The 25111-nt window shown below is 59.3% G+C and overlaps 3 protein-coding genes across 5 annotated transcripts; 2 read left to right on the top strand and 1 right to left on the bottom strand.

The window, feature by feature from the left end:
* The first annotated feature begins 8446 nt into the window (after positions 1–8446).
* On the top strand, positions 8447–14923 carry LOC106538916 (rho-related BTB domain-containing protein 2). Of its 2 annotated transcripts, XM_087723847.1 has the most exons (11): positions 8447–8586; positions 8723–8899; positions 9356–9563; positions 9657–9760; positions 10689–10874; positions 11076–11992; positions 12090–12208; positions 12860–13010; positions 13149–13237; positions 13628–13733; positions 13900–14923. In XM_087723847.1, the coding sequence occupies exons 3-11, from the start codon at positions 9372–9374 to the stop codon at positions 14076–14078; spliced, it is 2043 nt and encodes a 680-aa protein (XP_087579973.1). In that variant the 5' UTR covers positions 8447–8586; positions 8723–8899; positions 9356–9371; the 3' UTR covers positions 14079–14923. The 2 variants fall into 2 exon arrangements, with proteins under 2 accessions (XP_087579973.1, XP_013909031.2); XM_014053556.2 differs by having other exon boundaries at positions 8477–8899.
* A 230-nt stretch (positions 14924–15153) lies between these two features.
* Positions 15154–18447, bottom strand: WDR54 (WD repeat domain 54). Its single transcript, XM_087723858.1, has 9 exons — positions 18203–18447; positions 18060–18122; positions 17892–17958; positions 17577–17633; positions 17266–17393; positions 17007–17107; positions 16545–16707; positions 16098–16172; positions 15154–15755 (listed from the first exon to the last, which is right to left on the bottom strand). The coding sequence occupies exons 1-9, from the start codon at positions 18419–18421 to the stop codon at positions 15624–15626; spliced, it is 1005 nt and encodes a 334-aa protein (XP_087579984.1). The 5' UTR covers positions 18422–18447; the 3' UTR covers positions 15154–15623.
* Positions 18448–18541: 94 nt separating this feature from the next.
* CUNH2orf81 (chromosome unknown C2orf81 homolog) lies at positions 18542–20750 on the top strand. 2 transcript variants are annotated; one of them, XM_087723859.1, is made up of 3 exons: positions 18542–18795; positions 18895–19098; positions 19543–20750. In XM_087723859.1, exons 1-3 carry the CDS (start codon positions 18571–18573, stop codon positions 20548–20550), a joined length of 1437 nt encoding a protein of 478 aa, XP_087579985.1. In that variant the 5' UTR covers positions 18542–18570; the 3' UTR covers positions 20551–20750. The 2 variants fall into 2 exon arrangements, with proteins under 2 accessions (XP_087579985.1, XP_087579986.1); XM_087723860.1 differs by lacking the exon at positions 18895–19098.
* Positions 20751–25111: the final 4361 nt, after the last annotated feature.

Here is a 25111-nt window from a genome sequence, read left to right on the forward strand (position 1 = left end):
GGAACCAGCACAGCTCCCTCCCTTTGCCTTACTTGCTCAGTTAAACCATCCTCCCTGCACAAAGTCCTTCCACAGCTGAGCTGCACAGGGCCCCTCCTCTTCGGATACCTTGGCTTGGGCGTTGTGCTGGGTCGAGGGAGCCCATCTCGGCCCTGGGCTGGAGGAGAAGCTGAAGGCCAGCCTGGGGTCCTCCTTGGAGGCCTGTCCAGTGCAGCCCCTCCTTCCTCGGGGTGCCTTTGCCAACCGGCCCCAGCCGCCCCTCCATTCCAGGACTGCACTGCAGGGCCGGTTCTCTCTCCCAGCCTTGTACAGTCCAGTACAAGATGCTTTCCTGCCCCAAATGACGGAGAGGTAGCAATTCCCCCTAACCCCAAGAAGGGAGTTCTGTGGCTGTGCGCCCACATTCTCTCCTCCACTGTTGGCCTGTGCTGCAGGGGGGGTGGGGGCTGCTGTACTGGGCCAGCCTTCTGGGTGGCTTAAACCAAAGGCAGGCATGTAAGGTGCTCACGGGAGTCAGGCAGGAAAAGCCAAACACACAGGATGAGGGGCAGCTGGCTCAAGAGAAGTAAGTGTGAGAGAGATCTGCATCAACAGAGGGCTAGAATGAAGGTCGTGTGAGGGTCTCGTACCGCTTTATAAGGCCACACTTGGAATATTACATCCAACTCTGGAAAAGAGTGCAGAGAAGAGCAACGAAGAGGACGAGGGGTCTGGAGGATAAAACACATGAAGGACGGTTGCAGGAACTGGGTAGGTTTAGTCTAACGAAGGGAAGGGCTGGGGGTGACATGATGATAGCGGCTTCCACTGCTCCAAGGGCTGCCACAGAGAAAAGGGGCTCAACCTCCAAAGAACCTGGAGACCAGGCGAGAAGCAAAGGATGGAAATAAACCGAGAAGTCCGGCCTAGAATTAAGGAGAAATGTCCTGACCCTGAGAACAGATAACCAGTGGGAGGCCTTCCCTCCAGAGGTTGTGGGGGCTCCATCTCTGGTGGGTTTCAAGGAGAGACTGGACAGCCGCTTGTCTGAAAAGGTAGAAGGTCTCCTGCTTGACTAGAAGACCTCCAAGATCCCTCCCAGCTCTTGTTATCCTGTTATTTGAATCCCCTTGTCATCGGGCTCTGTTTTCCCTCTGCCTGCCAAGATGAACCAAGGCAGCGCTCGCTCTGGTGCCAACAGCCCATGGCTTCCTAGGCCAGCTGGGTCCGGGCCAGCCACCCCAGCGGATGGTATGAGCCCTTCTTCCTGACCCCCACCCCCACCAATCCCCATTCTCAAACTCTGCCCAGGGTATGTACAGCTGCACCTCATTTAATTATTTTTTCTTTGTAAACTAAAATGTTTTCCTGGCATTCGATCTTCTTTCCTGTAACTTGAATCCATTATTCTGTGTCCTCACAGAATACACACACACACACACACACCAGGGGTCTTTGCCCAGACTCCACGTTCCAGGCTCCTCCCACCCCACCCTTCATTCGGGTTCCCTTTCTCTGCCCCAGTTCTGACTCCCTTTGAAAGACTGGTGCCTACAGTTGCATGCTGAGCCCCAAAAGTGTCTCGCCACTCCAGAACTGAGTGGAAACATTGCTGGGATTTGTAAATGACACTTGGGTCCATTCTGGTTCCAGCCTGGAACTGCATTTGCCCTTTCCGCAACTATATTCAGGCTGCTGATCCATATTTCATATTTAATTCATTATTATTATCCCAGTAACTTTTTCACAAGAGAAAATAAGTCAGTCATTCCCCTTCCTCTAGCAATTGTATTTTTTCTTATGCCCCTTTTCCTTCTTGTCTCTCTATTTAAACTTTTAAATATTTTAGAACAGAATAGAATTCTTTATTGTGTCCAAGTGTGTTTGGACACACAAGGAATTTGTCTTTGGTGGAGATGGTCTCTGTGTACATAAAAAGACAAGATCTATTCATCAATAATCATATTTTTTGTATTTATGATTTAAATTGTAAGCTATCCAGAAACACTTTTCAGAGTGAGATGAAGGGCATATACATTTAACAAATAAATTAAAAAATACTTGGTGAAAAATCTGCATTTATTGCCATTAAAGTTTTGTGCTATTATTACGATTGATGGCTGCACTGACAGATGTTGAGATTGAGCATTTTTATCTGCCTGCCTAAGAACCTGGGATAGACAGGTGTGGGTGTCTGATGGTGGTAGGCGTATCGTCTGTAGAACGTCAGCTGTTCCAAGTTCCAATTCTCTTTTGCAATTGACCAACAGGGACTTTGTCAATCCGATGGTGTGCAAGTGGCACTCCAGGTGTTTTGGGATTGCGATGGAGCGAGGGGTCTGGCTCTTAGCAGGGCCTCTTCTGTCCTTTGGATGATTGTGCTGAGAGTTTTCCATCTCCCTAGTGGGGAAATGAGCCACTCAAAAAAGACGTAAATTAGCCCAATAATATTTCTCCTTCATCATCCCAAGATGGCCTAGCAGCCACTGCCTCCTTACTTAGATTTCTATACAGCACAGCTGCCCAACCTGCAAGCAGCAACTCAGGGTGGCCTTAGATACGTTGCACATGTGAGGCACAAGACAGCAAGCGCAGACCACACAACATTGCGTAATAAGGCAACCACGGATTCCACACACACCCCTTTTGCTTCAGAGTCGCCCAACCTCTGTCAAGTGCAGCATTGGTGATGTGTGAATCATTTCTGTGGAATTTGCAAGCCTGATTTTGTGCCTCCACCATCCTGCGTGTGTCGCTCCAGCCGAGGCTTTGGGGGCATTGCTCTTACTTGTTTTTTCTTTGAAAACCAAAGAAGCAAATTCTCGGGTGAGAAGCGAAAGGTTTTCACCGGGGGGGGGGGGGGGGGAACCAAGCGACTCTAGTTTGCCTTTTGGGGAAAGCCCCTTTGGTGGGAGCCTCCCCAGAAACGGAAGAGCCCCCCCCCCGCCTGCTACAGCCACAAGCTCATCACTAGCCTAGTGGCCAAAAAGGGGTGGGTGGGTGGGCAGCTTACCCCTCCCTGCCATCCCTGGAGAGCCTCGGGAGAGAGGGCAAGAGCAGAGCTGCTAAAGCAGAGCCAAGGAGGGAAGGCAGGAGAAACCTCCTGGGCTGGTTGAGCCCCCCCTGAGACTCCAAGAGAGACTCTGAGGTTGGCCGGGGACTCTCCAGGGAAAACGGAAAGCTCTGATGTCCTTTTGGGTCCTGATGTGAAACCTGCATCTGTTCATTCTTTTGCACAGAGTTTCTGCCATTTGCGTAGCCTTGTTATCCATGAGTCCCTAATAAGGCGTTTGGATTGCGAGGTGGGCTGATGCTCTGTTGCTGCTTCTATGGTCCATCTTTTAATATGTCCTCCCTGGGAATCGACCTGACTCTATTGATTCGCCTATCGATCCTTTCAGCGGACGGTCGGTCTGCCTGGTCTAATTCCATCAGATGTGCATCTCTGTCAGAACAAATGCAGTGGGAGCTCAGAGCCGGGATTGGTGGCTTCACCAGGAATGTGGAACGCAGGGCAACCTTTGGGGTTTTCTACAAAACGCGGGGTTAAGGTCTCCGTCAGAAATAGATTTATCGTGATACCAAGGAAGTGGATTTGTTCTTAGGGAGGCCCAGGTTTCTCAGCCTTCGGCAACTTCAAGACATAAAGCCTTCAACTCCCAGAATTCCCCAGCCAGGTCCCACACCTCTTGACGTTGCCACGGTTGGGCCGCAAGGGCCCAGATGGAAGTTGATGGGGGGGTGGTGGAATCTCTCGAGGTCATAAAGGAATTTGATGAGAGATTCCTTTCCCCGGCCACGGCTGATGAAAACGCCATCAATGAAGGAGCAGCTCCAGGGGGGGAGAGTTGAGAGGTTCTTGTTCTAGCCCGACCGTGAAGGTGCACTTAGGAGCCACCACAGAGGCGGCTCTGCCACTGGGCTGCAGCAACATTTTCTCTCCAAAGGTAAAACAGTTCTGGGTTCCTGCACAGTCACGGAGCCCGGTGGGCAGGCAGCCTGTGTTTCAGGGTCAGTGATGAGGATGATGTTCTTGATGGCTCAAAGCCTTTTCTGTGGAAGACGCTCATCAGCTTCCATCCACGGTGGCCAAACCGATGTCGTTAGGAGGGCGTCCCTGGAGTCCAACCTCCTGAGGTGTCCGAAGGCAGCTGGGGGTGCAGGGGAAGAAGGCAGACCCCCCACCCTTCCCCCACTAGCCTCAGACGCCTCCTGGAGGAAGTGGAGGAGGAAGTGGAGGGGGGGGCTAACACAAACTTCCTTGCAAGATTTTATTATTATAACCAATAGCCTTCTGCTGGAGTTCACATCCTGTGCTCTACTAATTCATAAATATTTAATGAATAAATATGTTCAGAGAAATAACAATAAAAACATATTAAAAAGCAAGGCAGAAAGCCCATTCAGCAGAAGCCGAGGGAAGCCTGCAAGGCCCCCAGTGCTGACTCAGCTGGCAGAGCTGGATTGGCTTCCCCAGCTGAAATCCACCCTCCGCCAGCCGTGCAGATCGCACTCTTTTTCACAGGCGTCCTAAACTTCTACTGAAGACCTGACGAGGATGGAAATGGACAGCCGGGCATTACCTGGGCAAAGCTGCTGCAGAACAGGGGCATGCCAACCAAATTTGGATCCCAAAGGAGCCCTGAAGGCTGGATTCATAGAAGAAAGCCAACAGCCTGAGAGGGGGAGCAGCAGCCGTGGGGTTCAGAGGGCTGCAGGGATGGGGGGGAGGGGGCGCCAACTGAAGGACTGCACCCCAGTTGGAGCCACGGACAGAGGGCAGGCGTTGTCCCTCCCTGCCCCACACGGCTGGCTGGATTACCCTCCCCGTTGGCAGCGCATTAGCCAGCCTTTCTCCACCCGAAGCCCCCACCCCCAACACTCTCCATCTGCCCTTGTCAGCACAAAACCAGGCTCTCCCCACTGCCAGCGTCTCTGCCTGAGGCTCCTCCAGGTCCCTGCTAGCACCAGTCACCCCAGGGAGGCATTGGGGCGCTCCTCAGTCTTCACTGGCCCCGTGTCCCCTCCAACCACCCAGGCCCCAATGGAGGGTCAGGTGTCAAAGAGGCTGCTTGCCCACCTCTAGGCTAGTCTGGCGGCCCCTCCTTCTCCTCGATGGGATGCCCACTTGGCTTGGCATCGCCCAAGTTAAAATTTGGGGTGAAAGAAGCACTGAAGAACTTTCCCTGGCCAGGCAACCGGCTGAGCCCTGCAAACAGAAACTGACCGGGAAGTCCCATCTCTGAGCAGAGCGGGCAGAGATCCAGGGAAGTCCCAACTTCCCTCCTCCTTTTCTGCTCAGGAAAACAGGGCTGCCCGCTTCAGAATACAGTGGAAGAGCACCAATGCCAGCTCTTTCCTGCAGAAAACACGCAGGCGTCAGGAACAAAGGAAACCCGAAGGAGGGCAGCAGGTCCTGGAAGAAACGTGGCTGCACTGGGGGAGAGTGGGGGGAGCCACAAGCCTGAATGGGCACAGATCCTGCCCATTTGAGGCAGCTTCACCCACAGGCCAGGGACAATGGCAAAGGTACGGGGAGGGAAAGGCCCTTGTCTGGGCCCGACTGCCTTGCGGCCAGATACAGGTGGTGACAGAGCTTAGGACAGGTGGCTTAATGCATCCCCTCCCTGTAGAAAGAGAAGAGCCCGGAAAGAGGGCAGAGAAAAACAGCTAAGATGATTGCGGGACTGGAGGCTAAACACAGGAAGAAGCGTGGCAGGAACTGGGCATGGCTGGTTTAATACAAAGGACTGGGGTGACGTGGTAGCAGTCTTCCAATATTTGAGGGGATGTATGGGAGGGGGGGGGTCAATGTATTTGCCAAACCACCAGAAGGCAAGACAAGAAACAATGGGGGGGGGGGACTAAGGGAGAACCTAGAACTAAGGAGAAACCTCTTAACGAAGAGGAGAATTGACCAGTGGAGCAGAGGTTGCCACCAGAGGTTGAGAGAGCTCCATCCCTGGAGGCTTTTAAGAGGAGGTTGGTCCAGGCTCTCCTGCTTGAGCAGGACTAGATGACCTCTATAGTCCCTTCCAATTCTTACTCTGTATTCTAAAGGCCCAGTGCAGGCATAAGAAATGAAGCAATTGCTACAGGCAAACTGAAGTTGCTTATTATCAAACTGTATTCTGAAGAAGTGGCTGAATCTGGGGCCTTTCGGGAGTTAATGGCCTCCAGGGCAATTGAGGACACCTTCCCCTATTGACCGACATATGCTGGGCCTCAGGGGGGGGTTGAGATGTGATGATCTACACAGCGGAGGTCACTAACCTCATCTGTTCCCTGGACAGAGCTCTCTGCTTCCCCCTCAGCTCAGCCCTCCCTGCAGGGAGACAGGCCCCTTCGATGTCCCCCCCCTCCCAGCACTTGAGGGGGCCAGTGGGGTTCCAGAGGGAGCAGGGGGGGGGGGGCAAGGTGGCGCAGTGGTTAAATGCAGCACTGCAGGCTACTGCTAGATCAGCAGTTCAGCGGTTCAAATCTCACCGGCTCAGGGTTGACTCAGCCTTCCATCCTTCCGAGGTGGGTAAAATGAGGACCCAGATTGTTGGGGGCAATATGCTGACTCTCTGTAAACCGCTTAGAGAGGCCTGAAAGGCCTATGAAGCGGTATATAAGTCTACTGCTATTGCTATTGCTATTGCTTGCTGGAATAGGTGGGGGGACTGGGGTCTTGGACTCCTACGCGGCCTCACTTGTCTGCCGATCAGGGGTGCATCTAAACTCACCGATGGGCTCTGGGAGAGGAGGAAGGCCCAGCGGAGCCCCCCCCGGACGCCACGGGAGGAAGACTCTGACTGGTGGCGAGGAGGGTGGCAGAACCTCTTTGCCCTCTTTCCATCTGTTGATATCTGCCAGCAGCTGTTTAGGGGAACCCCTCAGAACCTCCCTTGAGATGCTGTGAGGATTAGCCTGGCTGTCCAGGGGATCAAGTTGCTTGCTTGGACCGAGTGGGCAGAGCAGGATGATGAGCCTCAGGCTCAGTCCGGGAGTGGATCCGGGGTGAACCTCAGCCAGGGGTCTCCCTCCATCAGTTCAGCAGTCCAGGAGATCCCCTTCCAGCACCAAGAGATTCGCCAGCTGGAGATCTTGCCGGGCTGCTGGGCAAGGAAAGTGGCAGGTGGACACAGAGCCTCAAAATATCCCACCCCAAACTCTCCCCCTCCCAGAGAACAAGGGGGGCTGCCGTGAACAGAAGGAGGGGTCAGTCCCTCCCTTCAGGCCACAGGGCGTCTCCTGACCACACGTCTTTAGCTGCTCGCCCGTCTTGCGATCAACGCTGGGGCAACACCAGAGCACCACATCTAAAGGAGGCGGCGACAAGACAAGAGACCGAAGGGCTGCCCTGCAGAATCTAAATCAACCGCAGACCTCACTGACCTCCAGCTGGGCCCCATTAACCAAGAGCCAAGCTCGTAAGGCCTCCCCAAGGACGGAAGGGCATCCAATGCTCCCAGGGGGTCCAGGAACGGCCACTTTGGGCAGAAAAGAGATGCTCCCCGCAGGCACCCTGGGCTGGGGGGGGGGGAAGCAAGTGGTTTTCAAAGCAAACAGATGAAAACAGTGCACAGCAATCCAGCTGGGCTGGCCAGAAGCCAGAAAGGAAGATGGGGGGGGGGCTCCTTGGCCCGGCTGCTCCCTGGCACCTCAGGGCCCCCCCTGGCCAGCCAGGGATCTTTGGCTTGGAGCCGCCCCTCAGCGCCAGGAAAGGCTGGTGAGGCTGGCAGAGAGGCCTCCGGAAGGCTGGCAGAGCTGGGGGCAGCGGAAGGACTGGCAAGGCTGGCTCTGGGGAAGCCCTGGAAACCCCCTCCCCCCCTCCAGGCTGCCCCTGCTGGGCTCCACTTGGATGCCCGGCTCTTTTGGCCTTGAGTTGAAAAGCCAGAGGGAACATTTGGGGAGGGGATTCTGAGCAATCAACTCAAGAAGCCCCTCGATGCTCTTTGGGCCCCTCAAAACACGCCCAGCAACCCGCTGGTGCTCCCAGGTCTTCTTGGCTGTCGAGGAACCCTGGAGAGACAGGAGGCCCAACGCTGCCACTGGCACCTGCCTTCCGCTGTTGCTGCTCCACCGAGCCCGGCAGTCCCATCTCCCCAGCGCCCAGGCCAGCTGCGCAGGGCTCCCGTCCGGCGACCCAGTCCGAATGGCGGAGGAGCCGGGCGGCCCTTGGCCCCGCTCGCGAAACCAGAGCGCTGAAATCCGCGGCCGCGCTCAGCCCCCGAGACTCCTCAGCAGCCCCGGGCAAGAAGCGGAACTGGTCGGCGGTCCCGCGGTGGCGCCTCCTCTCCGGCCCAGAGCGGGAGACGCGAAAGCCGCGCCGTTCCTCCCGGCTCGAAGGAGAAGAGCTTCCAGGCGGCTGAAGGCTTGAGAAGCCCACTCTCCGCGCCCCGCCCGACGGCCTGGCAGCTCCGGGGCAGCCGGCGCGTGAGCGGGGCCAGCTCTGCGCCCCGCCCGTCGGAAGGCCCGCCTGGAGGGGTCGGCCGCATAAGTGCCTCCGCCCCGAGACAACAGGAGCGCCGCGAAGGGGAAGCCGAGGGGCCGCGTTGGAGCAAGCGGGGCGGGCGCGCCCGGTCCCGTAGGCAGAGCCCGGTGGCCGGGGCCGGAGCGAAGGTGAAGGGGTGCGGGGCGGACGGCCCACCGGGGGCGCAGCGACGTGTGGGCTCCGCGGGGGTTGCGCCGCCGTCCGAGGCTCCGGTCCCGCGGGCTGGGCGTTGCCCTAAACGCGGCGCTCTTCTCTCGGTTGCAGCGGAGCCCGAGTGGCCTGAGGCCAAGGGGCCGCCTGAGCGCTCTCCGCCGGCCGGGCTTTCGCGGGGAAGAGCTACGGACGAGCGGCGTGCCCAAGACCATGTGCAGAGCGCCCTCCGGCCGACGCCCCCCGCCTCCTCCCGCGGCGCCCCAGCGAAGCCAGCCGGCCCCAAGCCAGGTAGGCGCCGCCGCCGGACCCTCCGGCCGGGCTCTTCCGCCGCCCCTCCCAGCCCCGCCCGCGGGGGCCGTCACGTGGGGGGAGGTTCGGGGGCGGGGCCGGGAGCGCTGCGACGCGCCCCCCCCGCCGCCTCCTTTGTTCGGGCGGAGGGGGCGCGGCCGGGCGCCGATTGGCGGGGCGACGCCGCGGGGCAGCCGGGCGGGAGGCGGCGGCGATGGGCGCGGCGGCGGGGCAGCGAGCGCGGGGAGCGCGGCGGCGGCGGCTGCCGGCCGAGAGGCTCGGGGAAGCGATGGGATGCGCTACCCGGGACGCCCCCCGGGGCAGGGAAGGGCCTGGGCCGTCCCCCCGGGGCCCGTGAAGGCGCCACTCCGCAGGGCGGGCCCGGCCCGTACCGGTGGCGGGGGGTGGGCGTACCGGCCGCGCGCCCCCCGCCCTGATCCCGACCTCCCCCCGCAGCGACGGCGGTGCCCCCATGGATATTGACCTGGACTACGAGCGCCCCAACGTCGAGACCATCAAGTGCGTGGTGGTGGGCGACAACGCGGTGGGCAAGACGCGGCTCATCTGCGCGCGGGCCTGCAACGCCACGCTCACCCAGTACCAGTTGCTGGCCACGCACGTGCCCACCGTCTGGGCCATCGACCAGTACCGCGTGTGCCAGGAGGTGAGCCCCGCGGGCGGAGGGAGGGAGGGAGGGAGGGAGGCCGGCGGGGGGCTTCCTGCCCGCCCCGCCGCCTAACGCCTGGGCGCTCCGCAGGTGCTGGAGCGCTCCCGCGATGTGGTGGACGAGGTCAGCATCTCCCTGCGCCTCTGGGACACCTTCGGGGACCACCACAAGGACCGCCGCTTCGCCTACGGCAGGTGAGGGCGCCGCCCCCGCCGAAAAGGTCCGCTTCCCCATGGCCCCCTCGGACACGGGCGGCTGCTCTCCCCCGTCCCCCTCCTAGCAGCCGCTCTTGGGCCGCCCCCTTCCTCTTCCTTATCCTGGGAGGCCGCAAGGCAGCTGTCCAGAGGGACGCACAGGCCCTTCAGCACCCCAGCCCTCTCCTGCCTGCCTCAGCAGTCTAGGTCCCTGATGGAGAACCCATGGCCCAGATGCCAGAGGTGGCATGCCCAGCCCTCTCTGTGGCCCTGTGCACCACCTCCAGCTCCTCTTCTAATTTCTGGGGGCACATGGCCAGCTGGTCTTCGATGGAAACAGTCTGAAAATGGCACAAAAAACAGGTTTTGGGCTGTTTTCAGACTGTTTTGGGGCCATTTTCCTAACCTTAACCCGAAAAACAGCCAAAAAACGGCCAAAAAATGGCCCTTAAAAATGACCTGAAAAGACCAGCTGGCATTCCGCTTTGGGCACTCGGTGCTGAAAAGGTTCGCCATTACTGGTCCAGGTGGTCTCCGAGCCCCTCTGGGGGACGGTGGGTGTTGGGGCCTCTGTTGCTCCTGGCCTCACCAGAGAAGGGTGTGCAGATGGAACTTAGAGGCAGGGATCCCTGCGGTCTCCAGGATTTGCGGGAGGGCAGTCACAAGTGGCCTCTGCAGCCCCCGAGTGGGAGGAGGGCCGCGCAGGTGGGCCCCAGGGAAGAAAGGGGGCTTTGGGGCACTGCTGGGGCCTGCGGAGGAGTAGAGCCAGCCGTCCATCTTGGCCTTGGCCTGCCCACACTCAGGGTGGCCCTTTGCGACCCTCCCCGTCCAGGGCTGGTAGACCCAGCTGCCTCCTCTGCCACTGGGGGAGGGTCTCGCCTGCCTGATGCTCTCTTCCCTGCCCGCCCCCCCTCTTTTTTCTTGACAGATCCGATGTGGTGGTGCTCTGCTTCTCCTTGGCCAACCCCAACTCTCTGCGGCATGTGAAGACCATGTGGTACCCAGAAATCAAGCACTTCTGCCCGCGTACCCCCATCGTGCTGGTGGGCTGCCAGCTGGACCTGCGCTATGCAGACCTTGAGGCAGTGAACCGGGCGCGCCGTCCCTTGGCCAAGTAGGGCCCAGTCCCGCTGTCTGAAGCCACTCATTCTGTGGGGGGGGGCTGGCAGTTGTGGTCAGCCCCCCCCCATCCTAGATCGGTTCCTGCCTGTTCCTGGGGGCCCCTCCGCTCTCTGCCACGGGGTTAGTCTGCCCTCACAGGAGCCTTCCTGGGCAACCCCTGCTAATTGGCATCCGCTCTTCTGCTTTGTTTCAGACCCATCAAACCTTCAGACATCCTGCCCCCTGAGTGCGGGCATGAGGTAGCCAAGGAGCTGGGCATCCCGTACTACGAAACTAGCGTCGTGGCCCAATTTGGCATCAAGGACGTCTTCGACAATGCAATTCGGGCCGCCCTCATCTCCCGCCGCCACCTCCAGTTCTGGAAATCCCACCTGAAGAAGACGCAGCGGCCACTGCTGCAGGCTCCCTTCCTGCCCCCCAAGCCCCCCCCACCCATCATCCACATCCCTGAGCCGGCTGCCGGGGAAGGCCGGGGGCCCGGCGCGCTCTTCCACGAGCCCCTTTGTGCTGATGTGGTCTTCCGCCTCCCTGGCGGCCAACAGTTCTTTGCACACAGAGTCTACCTGGCCACGGCCTGCTCCCGGTTCTACGACCTCTTCGCTCTGGACTTGGGGGAGGAGCTGGCCGGTGGGAAGGAGCCCGCTGGGCGCACAAAGAGCTTGGACGCTGCCGACCAGGGATGCCTGGCCACAGCCACGCGGGCTGTGCCGCTGCGGCCTTCTCAGAGCGAGGAGCCATTGTGCGCCCCTGGGATGCCTCGCCCGGTCTCTGGCTGGGGCCGGGGCATAGTTGATGTGCAGCGGGAGACGGTGCGGGATCCTGTCACGCAGCAGGAGAAGCCGATGACTGCCGTGTACCTGGATGAGCCGGTGCAGGAGGGCCCCTTCAAAGTGGTGCTGGAGTACCTGTACACGGGGCGCCTGGACCAGCCCCCGGCCGGCCTCATGCAGGTGGCCGCCATGGCTGAACTGCTGGAGGTCTTCGACCTGCGCATGATGGTGGCCAACGTCCTCAACAAGGAGAGCTTCATGAACGGCGAGATCACCAAGGCCTTCCACGTGCGCAGGGCCAACCGCATCAAGGAGTGCCTGAGCAAAGGCTCCTTCGCAGGTAGCAGAGGGGAGCAGGGGGGCTGGAGGGCAGCAGCAGCTCCCAAAGGCAGCCCCTCCTCAGGACCGGCCTCCCTTCTCTCCCCCCTCCCCCGCAGATGTGGTCTTCCTGGTGGACGATGGGTCGGTGCCGGCGCACAAGCCCCTCCTGCTCGCAGGCTGCGACTTCATGGTGGCCATGTTTGGGGGCACCTTCCGGGAGAGCCGTGCTACTGAGGTGAGGCGGGCGGCCCTCCTGCCACCTTATAAGGGAGCCAGGCTTGTGCAGGGGACTCCCCCCCCCGCCTGTGCTTGAGGGGCAGCCTCAGCTGCTGTGCAGGTGCCATGGGGGGGGGCCTCTCCAGGTGTGCGTCTCAGCGTTCTCTCCTAGGTAGCTTTTGGGAGGGGTGTCTTCCCTGCCTGGGTGCACAGAAGCCCGGCTTGGCCCCTAGAGACCCCAGCCATGTGGTAGGAACAAGGGAGCTCCAAGGTGGCCTGAGGCCACAGGACCTTCTCCTGCCCACCCCTTTCCTGGAGATGAGTGAAGTAGATGAGTGCCTGTGAGGCTCCCTAGCTTGGCTCTCCGCTTGGCAGCTGACCCTGTGGGGCCAGTGTCCAGCAGGGGAGCAGGAAGGGCCCTGGTGCTGCCCCTGGTTCCTGGGATGGGCAGCCAGCCCCACCGCTCCTCCTCCCCCAACACTCTGGGAAAAGAGTCCAGGGACTCCGTCCGCCCACAAGGCCAACCTCCTCCCCTGTTTGCTGGGGACCATGGAGCCTGCAGTTTTGTGCTTCAAGAGGAATTCCCCCCCCCCCCCGAATCGGCAGGAGCATCTGCTGGAGGCAAAGGGTGTGCAGAAGCCCCCCTGAGCGCCCACTCTGCCATCCCCAGGTCTACCTGCCAGGCACCAACCGCGCCTGCCTTCGGGCTGTGCTGGAGTTTCTCTACACGGAGCTGTTTGTGCCCAGCCCAGACCTGGACGCCATGGAGCTGCTGGTGCTCACCAACCGCCTCTGCCTGAGCCGCCTGCAGGCCCTGACCGGTGAGAGCCTCTGGGGCTGCCCTCCGGGAGGCCGTCAGCCTTCAGGGCACCCAGGGTGGCACAGGCAGGAGGGGAGATCCATGGGGCTGCGAGAAAGGCCGCTCCGCCCTGAGTGGCCCCTCTTCCTCTCCTCCTCAGAACAGTACGCGGTGGACGAGCTGGTGCGTGCCAGCCTTCAGCAGGTGGAAATCGACGCCCAGGTGATCCTCTACCTGGAAATGACACAGGTATGGTGCAGGCTCACCTGACTGGCTGCCCCCTTGGCCCTGGCAGGAACCCTGAGTGGAGGAGGGGCTTCCTGTTTAGGTTTTAGGGTTTTTTTAATCCCACCTTTATTATTTTTATTAAAAGTTCAAGGGGCGAAGAAAGTTAACACGCCTTCCTCTTCCTCTTCCTCTCACCACAATCCTGTGAGGTGGGTTGAGCTGAGAGAGTGACTTCCATGCCTAAGGCGGGACTGGAACTCACCCTCACCCAGTGCCTAGCCTGACGCCTTCACCGCTAGGCCCAAAGTGGGCCAGATCCCCCGCCCCCCCGGGGACTCTTGGGGCTGTGAGGCTGCTCAGGCCAGAGGTGGCATCAGGGCTCAGGCGGGCTGGCTGTGCTCCTCCCTGCAGTTCCACAATGCCCTCCAGCTGGCCGCCTGGTGCCTTCACTACATCTGCACCAACTACAACAGCGTCTGCCGCCGGTTCCCCCGCGAGATGAAGGCCCTGTCTCCCGGTAAGCCCTGCGGCCGAGGGAAGGGAGCGGCTCCACCCGTCTCCTGCCTCCCTCGGCCCAGACCCGTCCCGTTGGGGGCTCCCTTAAGGGCGGCATCAGGGGGGGGGCCCTCTCCCGCCCAAGCAGCAGGCGCAGCTGACGCCAGCCGGGCCCGGCTTCTTCCCAGAGAACAGGGCCCACTTCGAGAGCCACCGCTGGCCCCCCATCTGGTACCTGAAGGAGGAGGACCGCTACCTGCGCATGCAGAAGGAGCGGGCCCAGGAGGAGGAGGAGGCCCTCCGCAAGCAGCATCCGCGCAGCAAGTGGTGCTTCTGGCGCCCCCACCAGCCCAGCCACGTCTCCTGAGCGGGGCCCTGCCCACTGGGAGGGAGGGAGGGAGGGAGGGGGCCACCCTACTGCTGGTGCCTTTGCTGGGGAGGGGGGCTCCTCTGCCTTGTCTACCAGCCGCCTCTCCACCCACAGCTCTGTGCCTCTTGCCGCGGCGGCCATGCCTTTACCTGGGGAGGGGGCAGGGGCCCAGCATCAGTTGCTACCTCTGACCTTGGCAGTATTCTGGGGGGGGGATGGGAGGGGGGGAAGTGGACGTGCAGGTGATGGAGAAAAGAGTGGGGGGTTTGTGGTGTGACTATGTGCTGTGGAAGGGGATCGGTGGGGGGGGGATTTGGGGAGGCCGGGGGTTTGCATGAGCGGAGGAGCTAGAGCCCCTTAATTTGGGGGGGGCACTAGCTGTAGAAAGGGCTCCCTTGTCCACGGAGGGGGGGGGCAATGTGGAGAGGCTTTGAGGCTGCGCCTCGGGCAGCAGGCGGCCTCTGCCCAGAATTGGCCTTTCCTTTGGGTGGGGCAAAGGGGTGGGGGGCGCCCACCCGTCCCTCCCGCGTGGTGCATTAAGGAAAACTGCCAATAATTTTAGCAAAAGGGGGGGGGGCCCTGCAGAGCTGCAGTTTTTAAACCTTTTTCACTTTTTTCTACCTGCTCCGTTTTTTTCTCAACACGTCAGCCAAGCACAAACTGACCTGGGGGTGGGCCACTGTGACCTTCCCACCCCCGGACCGAAGGGCTTTGATGCCCCCGGGCCCCTCGTGGCCTGGGGGCGTCTGCATAACCACTGTGAGCTGGGCCAGCCCCCGTTTCTTACAGACTTTGCTGTTGGGCTGTTTGGAACCTTTAATAAAGAGCCTTTTGTATTGTGACTCCCGCAGTCTGCTCATGCCTGATGGGGGAGGGGCGCCCCCCCCCCCGCTCTGAAGAGGACATTGGGGTGGGGGGGTGACCGTGCTGCTTGGCTCCAAGCCCCCCGCGTTCCCACTCCTTGGGCCACACCCCGCAACTGGGGGCCCGGTGGAGGGTTTGGGGCGGCCCTTCTTCCTAAGCGGCAACCTAGAAGGATCCGGAGGGCGTCAGCGGGAAACCCCTTTCCAAAAAGCGCCAAGGCAGCAGATTTTCTATCTTGTCAGCCAAACGTAACTGGGTTTTATTCATCAGGAAAATAGACAATTTAGCTGCTTGCTCTGAAAGGCTGAAACAGCAACCAAGCTATGCTGGAGCTCGGCAGGGGAGGGGGACGCCAGGAGGGGCTCAGCTGCAGGCCCAGCTGCCCCTCGGCTGCCAGGAGAGGAGCCAGTGAGAAGGCGGCACCAGCCCTCCCTGCAGGTGGGGCTCTCCCTGGCAGAGGGGGCACCTGAGCTACGGGGCCAAAGGAGGCGCCCTGGCCCCGCGTGTGCCAGGAGCCCCAGGGGAAGCCTGCTTGGGTCAAAAGAGCCTTTGGGGGGGGGGGCATTTTCAGGCACGGGGGGTGGTGAGGCAGGGGCTGCCTTCGTGTGCCTTCCTGCCCTGCTCTGGCCAAGCAAAGTCCTTCCTCTGCTTCTAGCGACTACCTGCCCCCCCGAAGGGCTACACCTGGTGGTACAGAATGATCTCGGTCAGCTCGAAGCCTGTGACGGCGAAGGCCGTGCCCTCTGGGTTGCAGAAGCGGGCGCCACAAATCTGGGTGTCGGTCACACACTCCGTATGGCAATGCTCGATCTGAGGGAAACAGGTGGGACCCTTTCAGGCATTCCTGCCCCCCCCCCGAGAGTCATCGCGCTGGGAAGTCCGGAGGGAGGGGCCTGACCGGAAGGAATCTACCCCGAGGCTCCCAAGCAGAAGCACTCCCAGGTCTCCCCGGGGGACCCCCAGGCCCAGAGACCTTCAGCCGGCATTCTTGATCCAGCCAGGCCTGGGGCAAGGTGGGCCCGTTCCAGCTGTGTGAGGGGACCCCCGAGCCTTCCCTCGAGAGTGAAGCAAGAGGGGCTGCCTAGGAACCCAGAGGAAGCTGTGGAAGACGGGCGTTTCCCACCCCCTCAACCGAGAGGCCCTTGGGCCCACCTCCAGGCAGTCTGTCTCCGCGTTGTGGCTCAGTCCCCAGACCCGCACGAAGGAGTCCTCGGCGGCAGACAGCAGCTGGGCAGGAGAGAGACACAGGGGGGGAACCTCCGGCTTTGCAGCCCTGGATTGGAGACTCTTCCGACAGGAAGCGACCCTTCTAGGACTGGGCCAAAGCTTCCAGCGGTGGTCCCAACTGGGCCAAGCACACCAAGCGGGCTGTGATTGGGCTGGCCTTCACATAACCATTTGCCCACAGGGACAGGGATGGGGCACCTCCACCAGCTCCGCAGAGCCTGCCTGGCCCAAGGGCCCAGGGGTGAGCATGCAGCAGCTGAGGCACCGTCACGCCTTGAAGGTTGGGGGCGAGACCCAGGGAAGCTGACCGGTGCCCCGCGGAGGCCTCTTGCCAGATTCTGGCTTGCACTACCCCCAGGGCGATGGACTCACCTTCCCGGAGAGTGGGGCCAGGTCCAGGGCATAGATCCAGCGGGCGTGAGCGCTGACCCTGGCTCTCAGGGTCCCATGTGCCGCTTCATACAGGCGAATTTCCCCATTCCCATAGCCGGCCGCGATGATCCCATTCCACAGCTTCACGGAGGAGCAGGTGCAGCTGGGGCGCAAAGGGAGGGATCAGGCCCTGCTGGAGCTCGGAGGCAAAGGGGGGGGGCAATGGACTGAGCACACCCTGCGGTGGGGGTGGGGTGGGAAGTCGCTGCCTGGACCTGCCAGCCCAGAGCAGGGCCGGTTCCACTGGGAGGAGGGGGGGTGTGTGGCCTCCCAGCCCCTGCTCTGAGCAGCCGTCCTGAGCTCCGCATAGCAGCCTGGCCTTGTTGCTGCACAGAATTTCCACTTGCCCCCCCCCACTCTTGCCTTGGCCCCCCCCCCACTCTCCCCCCGCCCGGCCCGTACTCAGAAGCCGGGATTTTGGTGATCAGCCTGAAGGTCTCTCCAGAGCCCCAAACACACAGCGCCCCACAGTCGTCTGCAGTCACCAGATCCGCAGCTCCCTCCTGCAGCAAGGAAAGACGGGACGGCCGTCGCAGGGCCTGGCCGGGGAGCCTCTCCAGAGGGACCCAGAGAGCCACTCGGGGGCTGAGCGCTGCTCCCTCCCCCCCAGGCCCAGAGAAGGCAGCCCAGAACGAGGGGGGGGGGCTCAGCGTGGCCTTACCGGCTGTTTACAGAGCTCTGCGCTGATGTCTGTGATGGGGCTGCTGTGCTGCTCCAGGACTTCGCTCAGTGTGATGTTGGTGCCTTTGGACGGGATGTCAAAGACGAGGACGGAACCGGTGGAGGTCCCTGCAAGGGGGAGGGGAACCGGGGCTGCCACTCCCTGTCCCTGCAGCAGAGGCAGCCTCACACTGTGCAATGAGGGACCCCCCTGGCCACAATGCCCTCCCCCCCCCAAGTGGGAGCCCTTGCACAACCAGCCCCCCCCCCCCAGCCACCTCCTGGGCTCCTCCGGTCGGTCGCCTCGCTCACCTACACACACAAAGTGCAGTCCTGTCCCTGCAATCCCCCTGGCAAAGAGCAGCATCCCTGGGGGGGAGAAGGCAGAGATCAGCGGGCAGGGAGGAAGCGCCCCCCCCCCTTTGCTCCCACCGAAGCTCCCTTCGGACAGCTCCGGGGCCCAGGGAGGAGCTGCATCCCAGGGATCCGCAGGGGCCCGACCGGGCGCCGCTCCGGGGGCAGGCAGGCACGCAGGCCAGGGGTCCGGTCGCGCGTGGCCGGCGGGGTTGTTGGGGGGGGCTCCGTGCTTGGGCGGGGCGAGCGGGCTCCCTTCCCCTGCGAGGGTACCTGCCGAGGCCTCCATGCCGTCCAGCGCGTGCCAGTAGACCATGGCGGAGCCGTCGGGCTCGTACATCTGCCGGGAGAGGCGGAGGGGCCGGTTGGGCGCAGGTCTCCCCCTCCCCCCCTTCGCCCCCTCCCTCCCTCCCCCCCTCCCGCCCTCCCCCCGGGGCTCACCTGGATGCCCTTCCAGGAGGCCAGCACCAGCAGCGTCCGCGAGGGCAGCGCGCACCAGGCCGCCTGCAAGAGCGCAGCGTTTGTAGCGGGGGAGCGGCGCCCACCGCCGCCCCCCTCCCGGCCCCTCCCGGCCCCCTCCGGACCTGCGTGACGACGGGGGGCCCGAGGCCGCCCTCGCGGGCCTGCAGCTGGCGGTGCGCGCAGCCCGTCCCGTCCGCCGCGGCGCTGACCAGCCCGACGGAGGCGCCGTGGACGCTGGCGAAGTAGGTGAGGCGCTTGGCGGGCAGCGGCAGGACGGCCAGGTTGTTGTAGAGCGCCAGGCTGCTCCCGCGCAGCGCCAGCCCCCGATCCCGCCGGTACATCGCCGCCACCTTCGGAGGCTCCCGGACGCGCGCAGGCGCGGAGGGGCGGGGCGGCCGTTGCCCGGGACGCGCGGTTGCCCGGCAACGGCGTGGCGGGGGGGCGTGGCGCGGCGGCCGGCGGCGGCGGTGGAGGCGGTGGGGGCTCCGCGATGGCGTCCCGGGACCGCGTGGCGCAGGCCAAGTCCCGGGCGGAGCGGTCCCGGCCGCCCACGGTGCCGGTGCCGCAGGTGGAGATCGTGCCGGGGCGGCTGTCGGAGGGCGAGTGGCTGTCGCTGCTGGGCTTCGAGGAGGCGGAGGACGTGGCGGGCGACTTGCTGGCGGTGCTGCTGGACCTGGCGCTGGCCGAGTGCTACAAGGTTTACCTGGCCCGGCAGGTCAGCCCCGCCCCAGGCGACCCCCCCCCCGCAGCAGACCCCCCCGGGGGGAGGGGGAGGGGTTTTCCCCCCCGCTGACCCCCTCCCCTCCCCCCGCAGTGCGTGCCCTACGTGATCGCGCAGGCGCGGGAGGCGATGCTGCAGATCGTGGAGTGGCGCTTCCTGGTGCGGGACGCGGGCGAGCGCGAGGTGGCTGCGGACCCGGCCTGGCAGGAGGACGAGGAGCCGGCCGCCTCCGTGCCGGACTCCTGGGCCCAGGGCTCCGTGCCGCTGCTGCAGACCGTGCCCAGCCCGGAGTGGGAGGTAGGGCGCGGCGCCGACGACGGCTAGAGCCGCTCCGAAGGGGGGGTGGGTCCCAGCGCAGGGCGCTCCGACGGCGGGACGGCCCGGCCAGACTGGGGAGTTTCGGGTCGGGCGGATTCCCCGGTTCTGCCGCGGCGGCAGCGAAGGGAAGCGGGAGCGCCGGGCTGCTGCGGGACGGGAGCCGCCGGCGCTGCTGAGCCAAAGCTCTCAGGCCCCTCGGTGGCCCCAGCCCCCATTCAGGAATCGCCAGGAAGCCCAGGCAGGAGGGAGGCTCCGGCAGGCAACCACAGCTCCCTGCTTCCCCCTTGATGGGAGAGTCTTCCAGGCTGAGCAAGGCCGCTGCCCTCTTCCTGCCCTCCTTCTGAGGCTGGAGCGGCATGGAACCCCAGGGGCACCCAGGCTGGGTCACCCAGGTCTCCCCTGCTTCTCCCTTTCCTCCTGCAGGTCCCTGCCGTCAAAGTGCTGGAGGAGGAGGACGCGCCTGCCCTCCTGGAGCCGGAGGGGGAAGGCCCTGTCCCAGGGGAGCTGCCAGGCGAGGAAACTGCCCAGGATGAGATGCCCCTCCAGTGGGGAGAGGAGCTGCCCCAGCAACCCTCCCTGCTGGAAGCCAAGCCGCCCAAGCCCCAGAGGAGGAGGGGGCTGCCCAAGGGCCGAGCGGAGTCCCTTCCCGTGGCTGCCTCTGCCAGGATCTCCTTCAGAAGAAGGCCGTCCTGCCCGCCACTCCCGGTGGCCCAGCCCTCGGCCAGATTGGATGGCAGCGCAAAGAGCGTCTCCGAGAAGGAGCTGCTGTGGCGGAAGCTGCCCCAGCCCCCCCTGCAGGTGAGCTCCCTGCTGGGCAGCTCCCAGCCCCTGCTCCCCTCCTCCTGCAGCAACCTCCTCCGCATCCAGATGGGCCGCCCACCCAACATCAAGGATGTTTTCTACGACGAGATGGGCAACGTCATGCTGGTGCCTCACCTGGAGCTGGCCCGCCTGCCTAAGCGGTGGATCAAGCCCACCGTGGAAGTGGTGGACCCCAACGTTGAGTCGAAGTGCCAGGAAACCCTGAAGTTGGTCTCAGGCCGCTGCAAGCAGCGCCGTCCCCCGAGCGGCCCCGTCAAGCAGGCCCCCATGGACCAAAGCAGCCTCCGGGCTCAGGCGGGGATGGAGGATCCCATGAAGGCAAGACAGAAGGCCCACCCAGAGCAGGAAGCCTATTCTGCTCTTCCACCGGGAAAGACCCTCCAGCCCACCAGCTATATGTTCGTCAACCCCACCTTGCTGGTGGAGACGGTTGACCTCGCCCCGGGGGTCAGCCTCCACCGTGGCGGCAGTGGCTGTCTGAGCGCACGCTTGCAGCCTGCAGAAGATGCCAAGGAGGCGGGCGGGCCCTTCCCCAGCAGGGCCAAAGGGCCCTTCCTTCAGGAGCCACAGCTTCTGCCGCACTTGTGCCCTAGGCCTGTGCTGGGATGAGGGTCATGGTGTTCACCACATACATCCTAGCCTCACACTGTCCTGAAATCTCTCTCTCTCTCTGTTCTCTCCCTCCCTCCCTCCCTCCCTCCCCCCCCTCTCTCTCTGGCTCCAAGTAAAAGCTATGCACAAACCTTTGCTGAAAATACTTTTTGAGTATAAATGATGCCCCTCCAGGGCAATAAAAGGATTTCAGACAATTGTGTGGCATTTTTAACAAAAGGGTGTAATCCCAAGAAATCCCCCACGCTTCCCAGAGGAATTAAGCGCCCTCCCCAAATATTTAACACTTGTTCAATCAGCTGTTTTTAGGCTCTGGAGCGCTTGGAAAATACCAAGAGTTTAGAGTAGCTTTTCTTCTTCTCCGTGTCCTGCGATCAAACTACATTTTAAAGAGAAGCTCTCGGAGAAGGCAGCTCTGCCTATTTAACTTGCAAGTTGTGAGATAACAAACTTTCTGCCCGCAGGTGCCCAATACCTGCCAGACCCTTCAGCCTCGCCCTCATGCGGCCTCAGCCACTCTGGGTGTGGAGGGTCAGGGGGCCATCAAGGAAAGGACAACCCCTTTGTGAGTGGCATTCTGGAGGCTGCTATGGGGAAGCCCCCCCCCCAAGCTCTTAGTAACTAATTGGGAGCATTTCATTAATTACAGGAGGTGCCGTCCCAGCTCCTGTAATGTCCCCTGCTTCAGTGCCTGAGCTGCAAATTCTAAATTAGCCAAACAAGCAAAAAACAGACCACACCCAGTTTGTTTTAAATGAGGGGGTGGGTGTGATAAGAGTACTTCAACACCCCTGTGCTGTGGTATCTCAGGGTGTTTTACTAGAGGATGGCTGTATAAGGTTATTTCACCCAAGATAATTAAAACACGGAGGGGAGGCCTCACCCCACTGCTGATAGGGATTTATTAGTATATTGCGTTAAACTTCTAATGGAGAATTTTCATAAAAGTTTGCACATTAGTAGAGCCAGTATGTATCTACAGTGTTTTTTCTCCCAAGTTGCACACACCCTAGATCTAGAAATAAAATCAAATGCAACTCTAAAATCAATAAAAGCAACATACAGTGCTGACCCAGCTTTACTTTTCAAATAGATGTTGTAAAATGAAGACATTGTCTATGGTCAAATGTGGGCTCTTAAGGGCTGCCGGCTCATCAGCCAGTGCCGTATATTTCCTGACCAGTCTGGGCGTTTAAATGTGTGAATCGGCATGATCTTTTATTTATTTATTTACTTAGCCAAACGTACAAGATAGCAAGTATAAGTATAAACACGGACATGAACACAGGAAATGGCTACAAATAAATGGGGACAGTAGGCACGCTGGTGTGCTTCTACAACCCCCCCCCCTTACAAACCTTTTAGGAGTGGGGTGAGCTCCAGGTTAAGGTTAAAGTTATGGGGGTTTGAGGATGTAACAACAGAGTCAGGTAGTGCGTTCCAGCTGAAGCGGTTGAAGCTGAAGTAATCATTGACAGGATGTAGCAGACAATTTTGCGCAATTAGGCGGCATAGTTCTAGGTTGTCTAAACCCAAAATTTCAATCCTGGTGGCATAAGGTATTCTATTGTGAGCAGAGGCGTGGAGCACTCGTGAAATACCTCTGGACTCACTCAAATGTATTAATGTCCGATATACAGTGTGGATTCGAGGCAGACGAGCTGTATTCAAGAATTGGTCTGGCAAAGGTATGCCCTGGTTCATTGATAATGAACCTGGTCCCCACCGCCCACTTGTAGGCATTCCAGCTTTCATGGCAGGCGGTAGGGGTTTTGTCCGATACTGAAGAACTTTCCTTTTTTAAATTTAATTGACTTCCCTACTTTATAAATCGCCATTACTGTGGAACCGCTGGGCGGTTAGAAGATTTTACTACTAACAGAGATACAAAAGTGGGCGGTAGGTATAAAAAGGTTGACTATTCCTGCCCTAGTTTGTAGTACAATGTTACCAGAGATGAAGCTTCGCAAAATTAGGTTAATAACTGTTAATGCCGTTTTGGCGATGCTGTTACAATGAGCTCTGGGGCTCAGATCGTTTGAGATAAGTACTCCTACGACAGAGTGGGGATTGTCTACGAGGTTGTATCTGCCCAGCTTGTATTTGGTGTTCTGATGATTTTTGTTGCCAATGTGTAAGACGGAGCATTCGTTGGTTGAGATTTGGCTAAATCTCAATTGGCGAAGGGCCATTCCGTGGAATCCTCCCTTCTAGAAATTTACTCAGCGAGGCAGTTAACACAGCACTGAAAAAAGTGACTTACAACTATTTTTCACACTTACGACTGTTGCAGCATCACATGATCAAAATTCGGACGCTTGTCAACTGGCTCATATTTATAATGGTTGCAGTATCCCGGGGTCACGTGATCCCTTTTGTGACCTGACAAGCAGAGTCCAGGGGAAGCCAGATTTACTTAACCAGGTTATTGGGCCCAAAACCCAGCCTGCACATGGCGAGTGAAACCTCGCTGAAACGTTGCCAAGACAATCTCAAGACCCGAATACAACAAGACCAGCAGATTGAATATGTACGTATGTATGTATGTATGTATGTATGTAGGGGGAGAGAGAGAGGGAGAGAGTTCAAAACGTTCTTAAAGATCCATCTCACCCTGGGCACGTTTTTTTTTTTTTAACTATTACCATCTGGCAGACGGTACAGGATAATAAAAACAAGAACAAACAGGCTGAAAAATGGCTTCTATCCCAGGGCAATAACCATATTGAATTGTATGGTATAGTGCGATATCGGGTTTTAATCGTATTGAATGTGAATGATGTATGTTTGTGTTTTTATTTTTATAACTGTAATGTACACTTGCGATGTTCCCGTGGTTCGTCCATGAGGCCAATGTGGAGAAAAGACAGGACACGATCTTTCTCGGGATGGAGCGACCCAGATTGGGGGTCTGAGAGCCCCTTTTATTGAGATAGGACAAAGGCAGGAGGAGCAATAGCATGTGAGTAAAAACAGCCTGTAAAAGTACAATTTCTAATCTACTGCTCAGGGAAGTTCTGTCTATATATGGTCAAATCCTGGGTGTCATTGGTAGGGCACATCTCAGGATGTTATGTTATTCACTATCAGGATATCAGGATGTTATGGAGTTTGTTTCCTGTGGTTCAGCGTGGCTACGCATGCCCTGTTATGCACTGGGCCATGGGTGACCTCCACACCTACACAAGGAATTATATTACAACATACACTGAAGACAGGGACGTGCAGTCACTAGCGGCAGGGGAGGCGTGGCCTCACCAGTCATGAGGAAAAGGAATTTTAAAGAATTTTTTAAAAATAATTAAAGCCAAGGTAGTTGCTACCAGATTCACAGTGACTTGGAACAGTGCTTTGTATTAACCATAGGAGGCGGCCAGAGAAATAGGGGCCTCCTGTGCATAAGGAATTTTTCACCTTTTAAGAGATAACCAAGGGTTAAAATGTGAAGAATTTCTTATGCAAATGAGGCACGTATTCTCTCGCCTCCTGCAGAGGGCATTTTTAGAGGCTTTTTAGAGTTCTCTGGGAGCAACTAGCTCAGTCTGACTCAGAGCTCTGGCCTTTCATGAGGGCAGGACAGGCAGAAGCAGAGTTGAAATCGTCTCTGAAACAGCTGGAAAAGGTGCGTGTGTGTGTGGGGAGGGGGGGAGGAATTCAAAAAGTTTGATCAGAAGGCAGCAGGGGAAGAGGGGGTAGGGCAGAGGAGCTGCTTTCAAGCCTTTGGAAAATATATCCAATCCAACTTCTGTGTTTGTTTGAGAGTGAGGGAGGGAGGGAGGAGGGGGAGGGAGGAGAAAAAAAATGGGAAAACTTATTTTGCAAGGGGGAAAAATGCTGTTGCTTTAAATCGGAACTGAGCATGCCTGGCTGTGGAATTCTGGGAGTTGAAGTCCACAAGTCTAAAAAGTGCTTCACCGGGCCTAAACCTGACTTTCTTTCCCTCCCTCCCTTCCTCCCTCCCTCCCTCCCTCCCTCCCTTTATTGGAATTTGTCAAACAAAAACAAGAGAATAAAAATACACTGACCGGAATGATAGGCACATAGTGCACTTATGCACGCTCCTTCTACTGACCACTTACTATATTTTTCAGACTATAAAATGCATTGAAGTATAAGACGCATCATGATTTTGAAGAGGTAAAATTTTAAAAAAAGTTTTTGCACCTTGCAGGCCTCCCAAACCCTGCACGCCTCATTTTTTGCAAAAAAGAAAAAGAAAAAAGAAAAAAGAAAAGAAAGCATGCAGAGCTTTGAGAGGCTCTTAAGAGTGCTCCTGGGGGCTGCAGGGGTAGGTGGGTAAAAATGAGCAAAAACAGCCTGATTTTTTCCTTGTTTTTGCCCTCCCCAGAACTCAGCCTCCCAGAGCCTCTGCACATCCATTTGTGCAAAGGGGGTGGGATTTCAGTAGGCCAAAAATGCTGTATTCAATGCATAATATGCATCCAGATTTTCACCCTCTTTTTTGAGGGAAAAGGGTGCGTCTTATACTCTGAAAAACAAGGTAAGTATGAAGTAAAGCGAGGTGGAGGTGGGGCTGACTTCAGGGAAGCTCATGGTG

This window comes from Thamnophis sirtalis, unplaced genomic scaffold (assembly GCF_051295495.1).
Source record: "Thamnophis sirtalis isolate CommonGarterSnake01/CBP01778 unplaced genomic scaffold, rThaSir2_p1.2 scaffold_10, whole genome shotgun sequence".
NCBI lineage: Eukaryota > Metazoa > Chordata > Lepidosauria > Squamata > Natricidae > Thamnophis > Thamnophis sirtalis.

Bases quoted from the DNA above. Each gene is read 5' to 3' on its own strand.
- LOC106538916 (XM_087723847.1), top strand. From the start codon at position 9,372: ATGGATATTGACCTGGACTACGAGCGCCCCAACGTCGAGACCATCAAG. The intron at 12,209-12,859 runs GTGAGGCGGGCG...TGCCATCCCCAG, and splicing joins GGGAGAGCCGTGCTACTGAG to GTCTACCTGCCAGGCACCAA. The intron at 13,734-13,899 runs GTAAGCCCTGCG...GCTTCTTCCCAG, and splicing joins GATGAAGGCCCTGTCTCCCG to AGAACAGGGCCCACTTCGAG.
- WDR54 (XM_087723858.1), bottom strand. From the start codon at position 18,421: ATGTACCGGCGGGATCGGGGGCTGGCGCTGCGCGGGAGCAGCCTGGCG. The intron at 16,708-17,006 runs GTACGGGCCGGG...TTTGCGCCCCAG, and splicing joins ACCAAAATCCCGGCTTCTGA to CTGCACCTGCTCCTCCGTGA. The intron at 15,756-16,097 runs GTGGGCCCAAGG...TGTTTCCCTCAG, and splicing joins CGGAGACAGACTGCCTGGAG to ATCGAGCATTGCCATACGGA.
- CUNH2orf81 (XM_087723859.1), top strand. From the start codon at position 18,571: ATGGCGTCCCGGGACCGCGTGGCGCAGGCCAAGTCCCGGGCGGAGCGG. The intron at 18,796-18,894 runs GTCAGCCCCGCC...CTCCCCCCGCAG, and splicing joins AGGTTTACCTGGCCCGGCAG to TGCGTGCCCTACGTGATCGC. The intron at 19,099-19,542 runs GTAGGGCGCGGC...TTCCTCCTGCAG, and splicing joins TGCCCAGCCCGGAGTGGGAG to GTCCCTGCCGTCAAAGTGCT.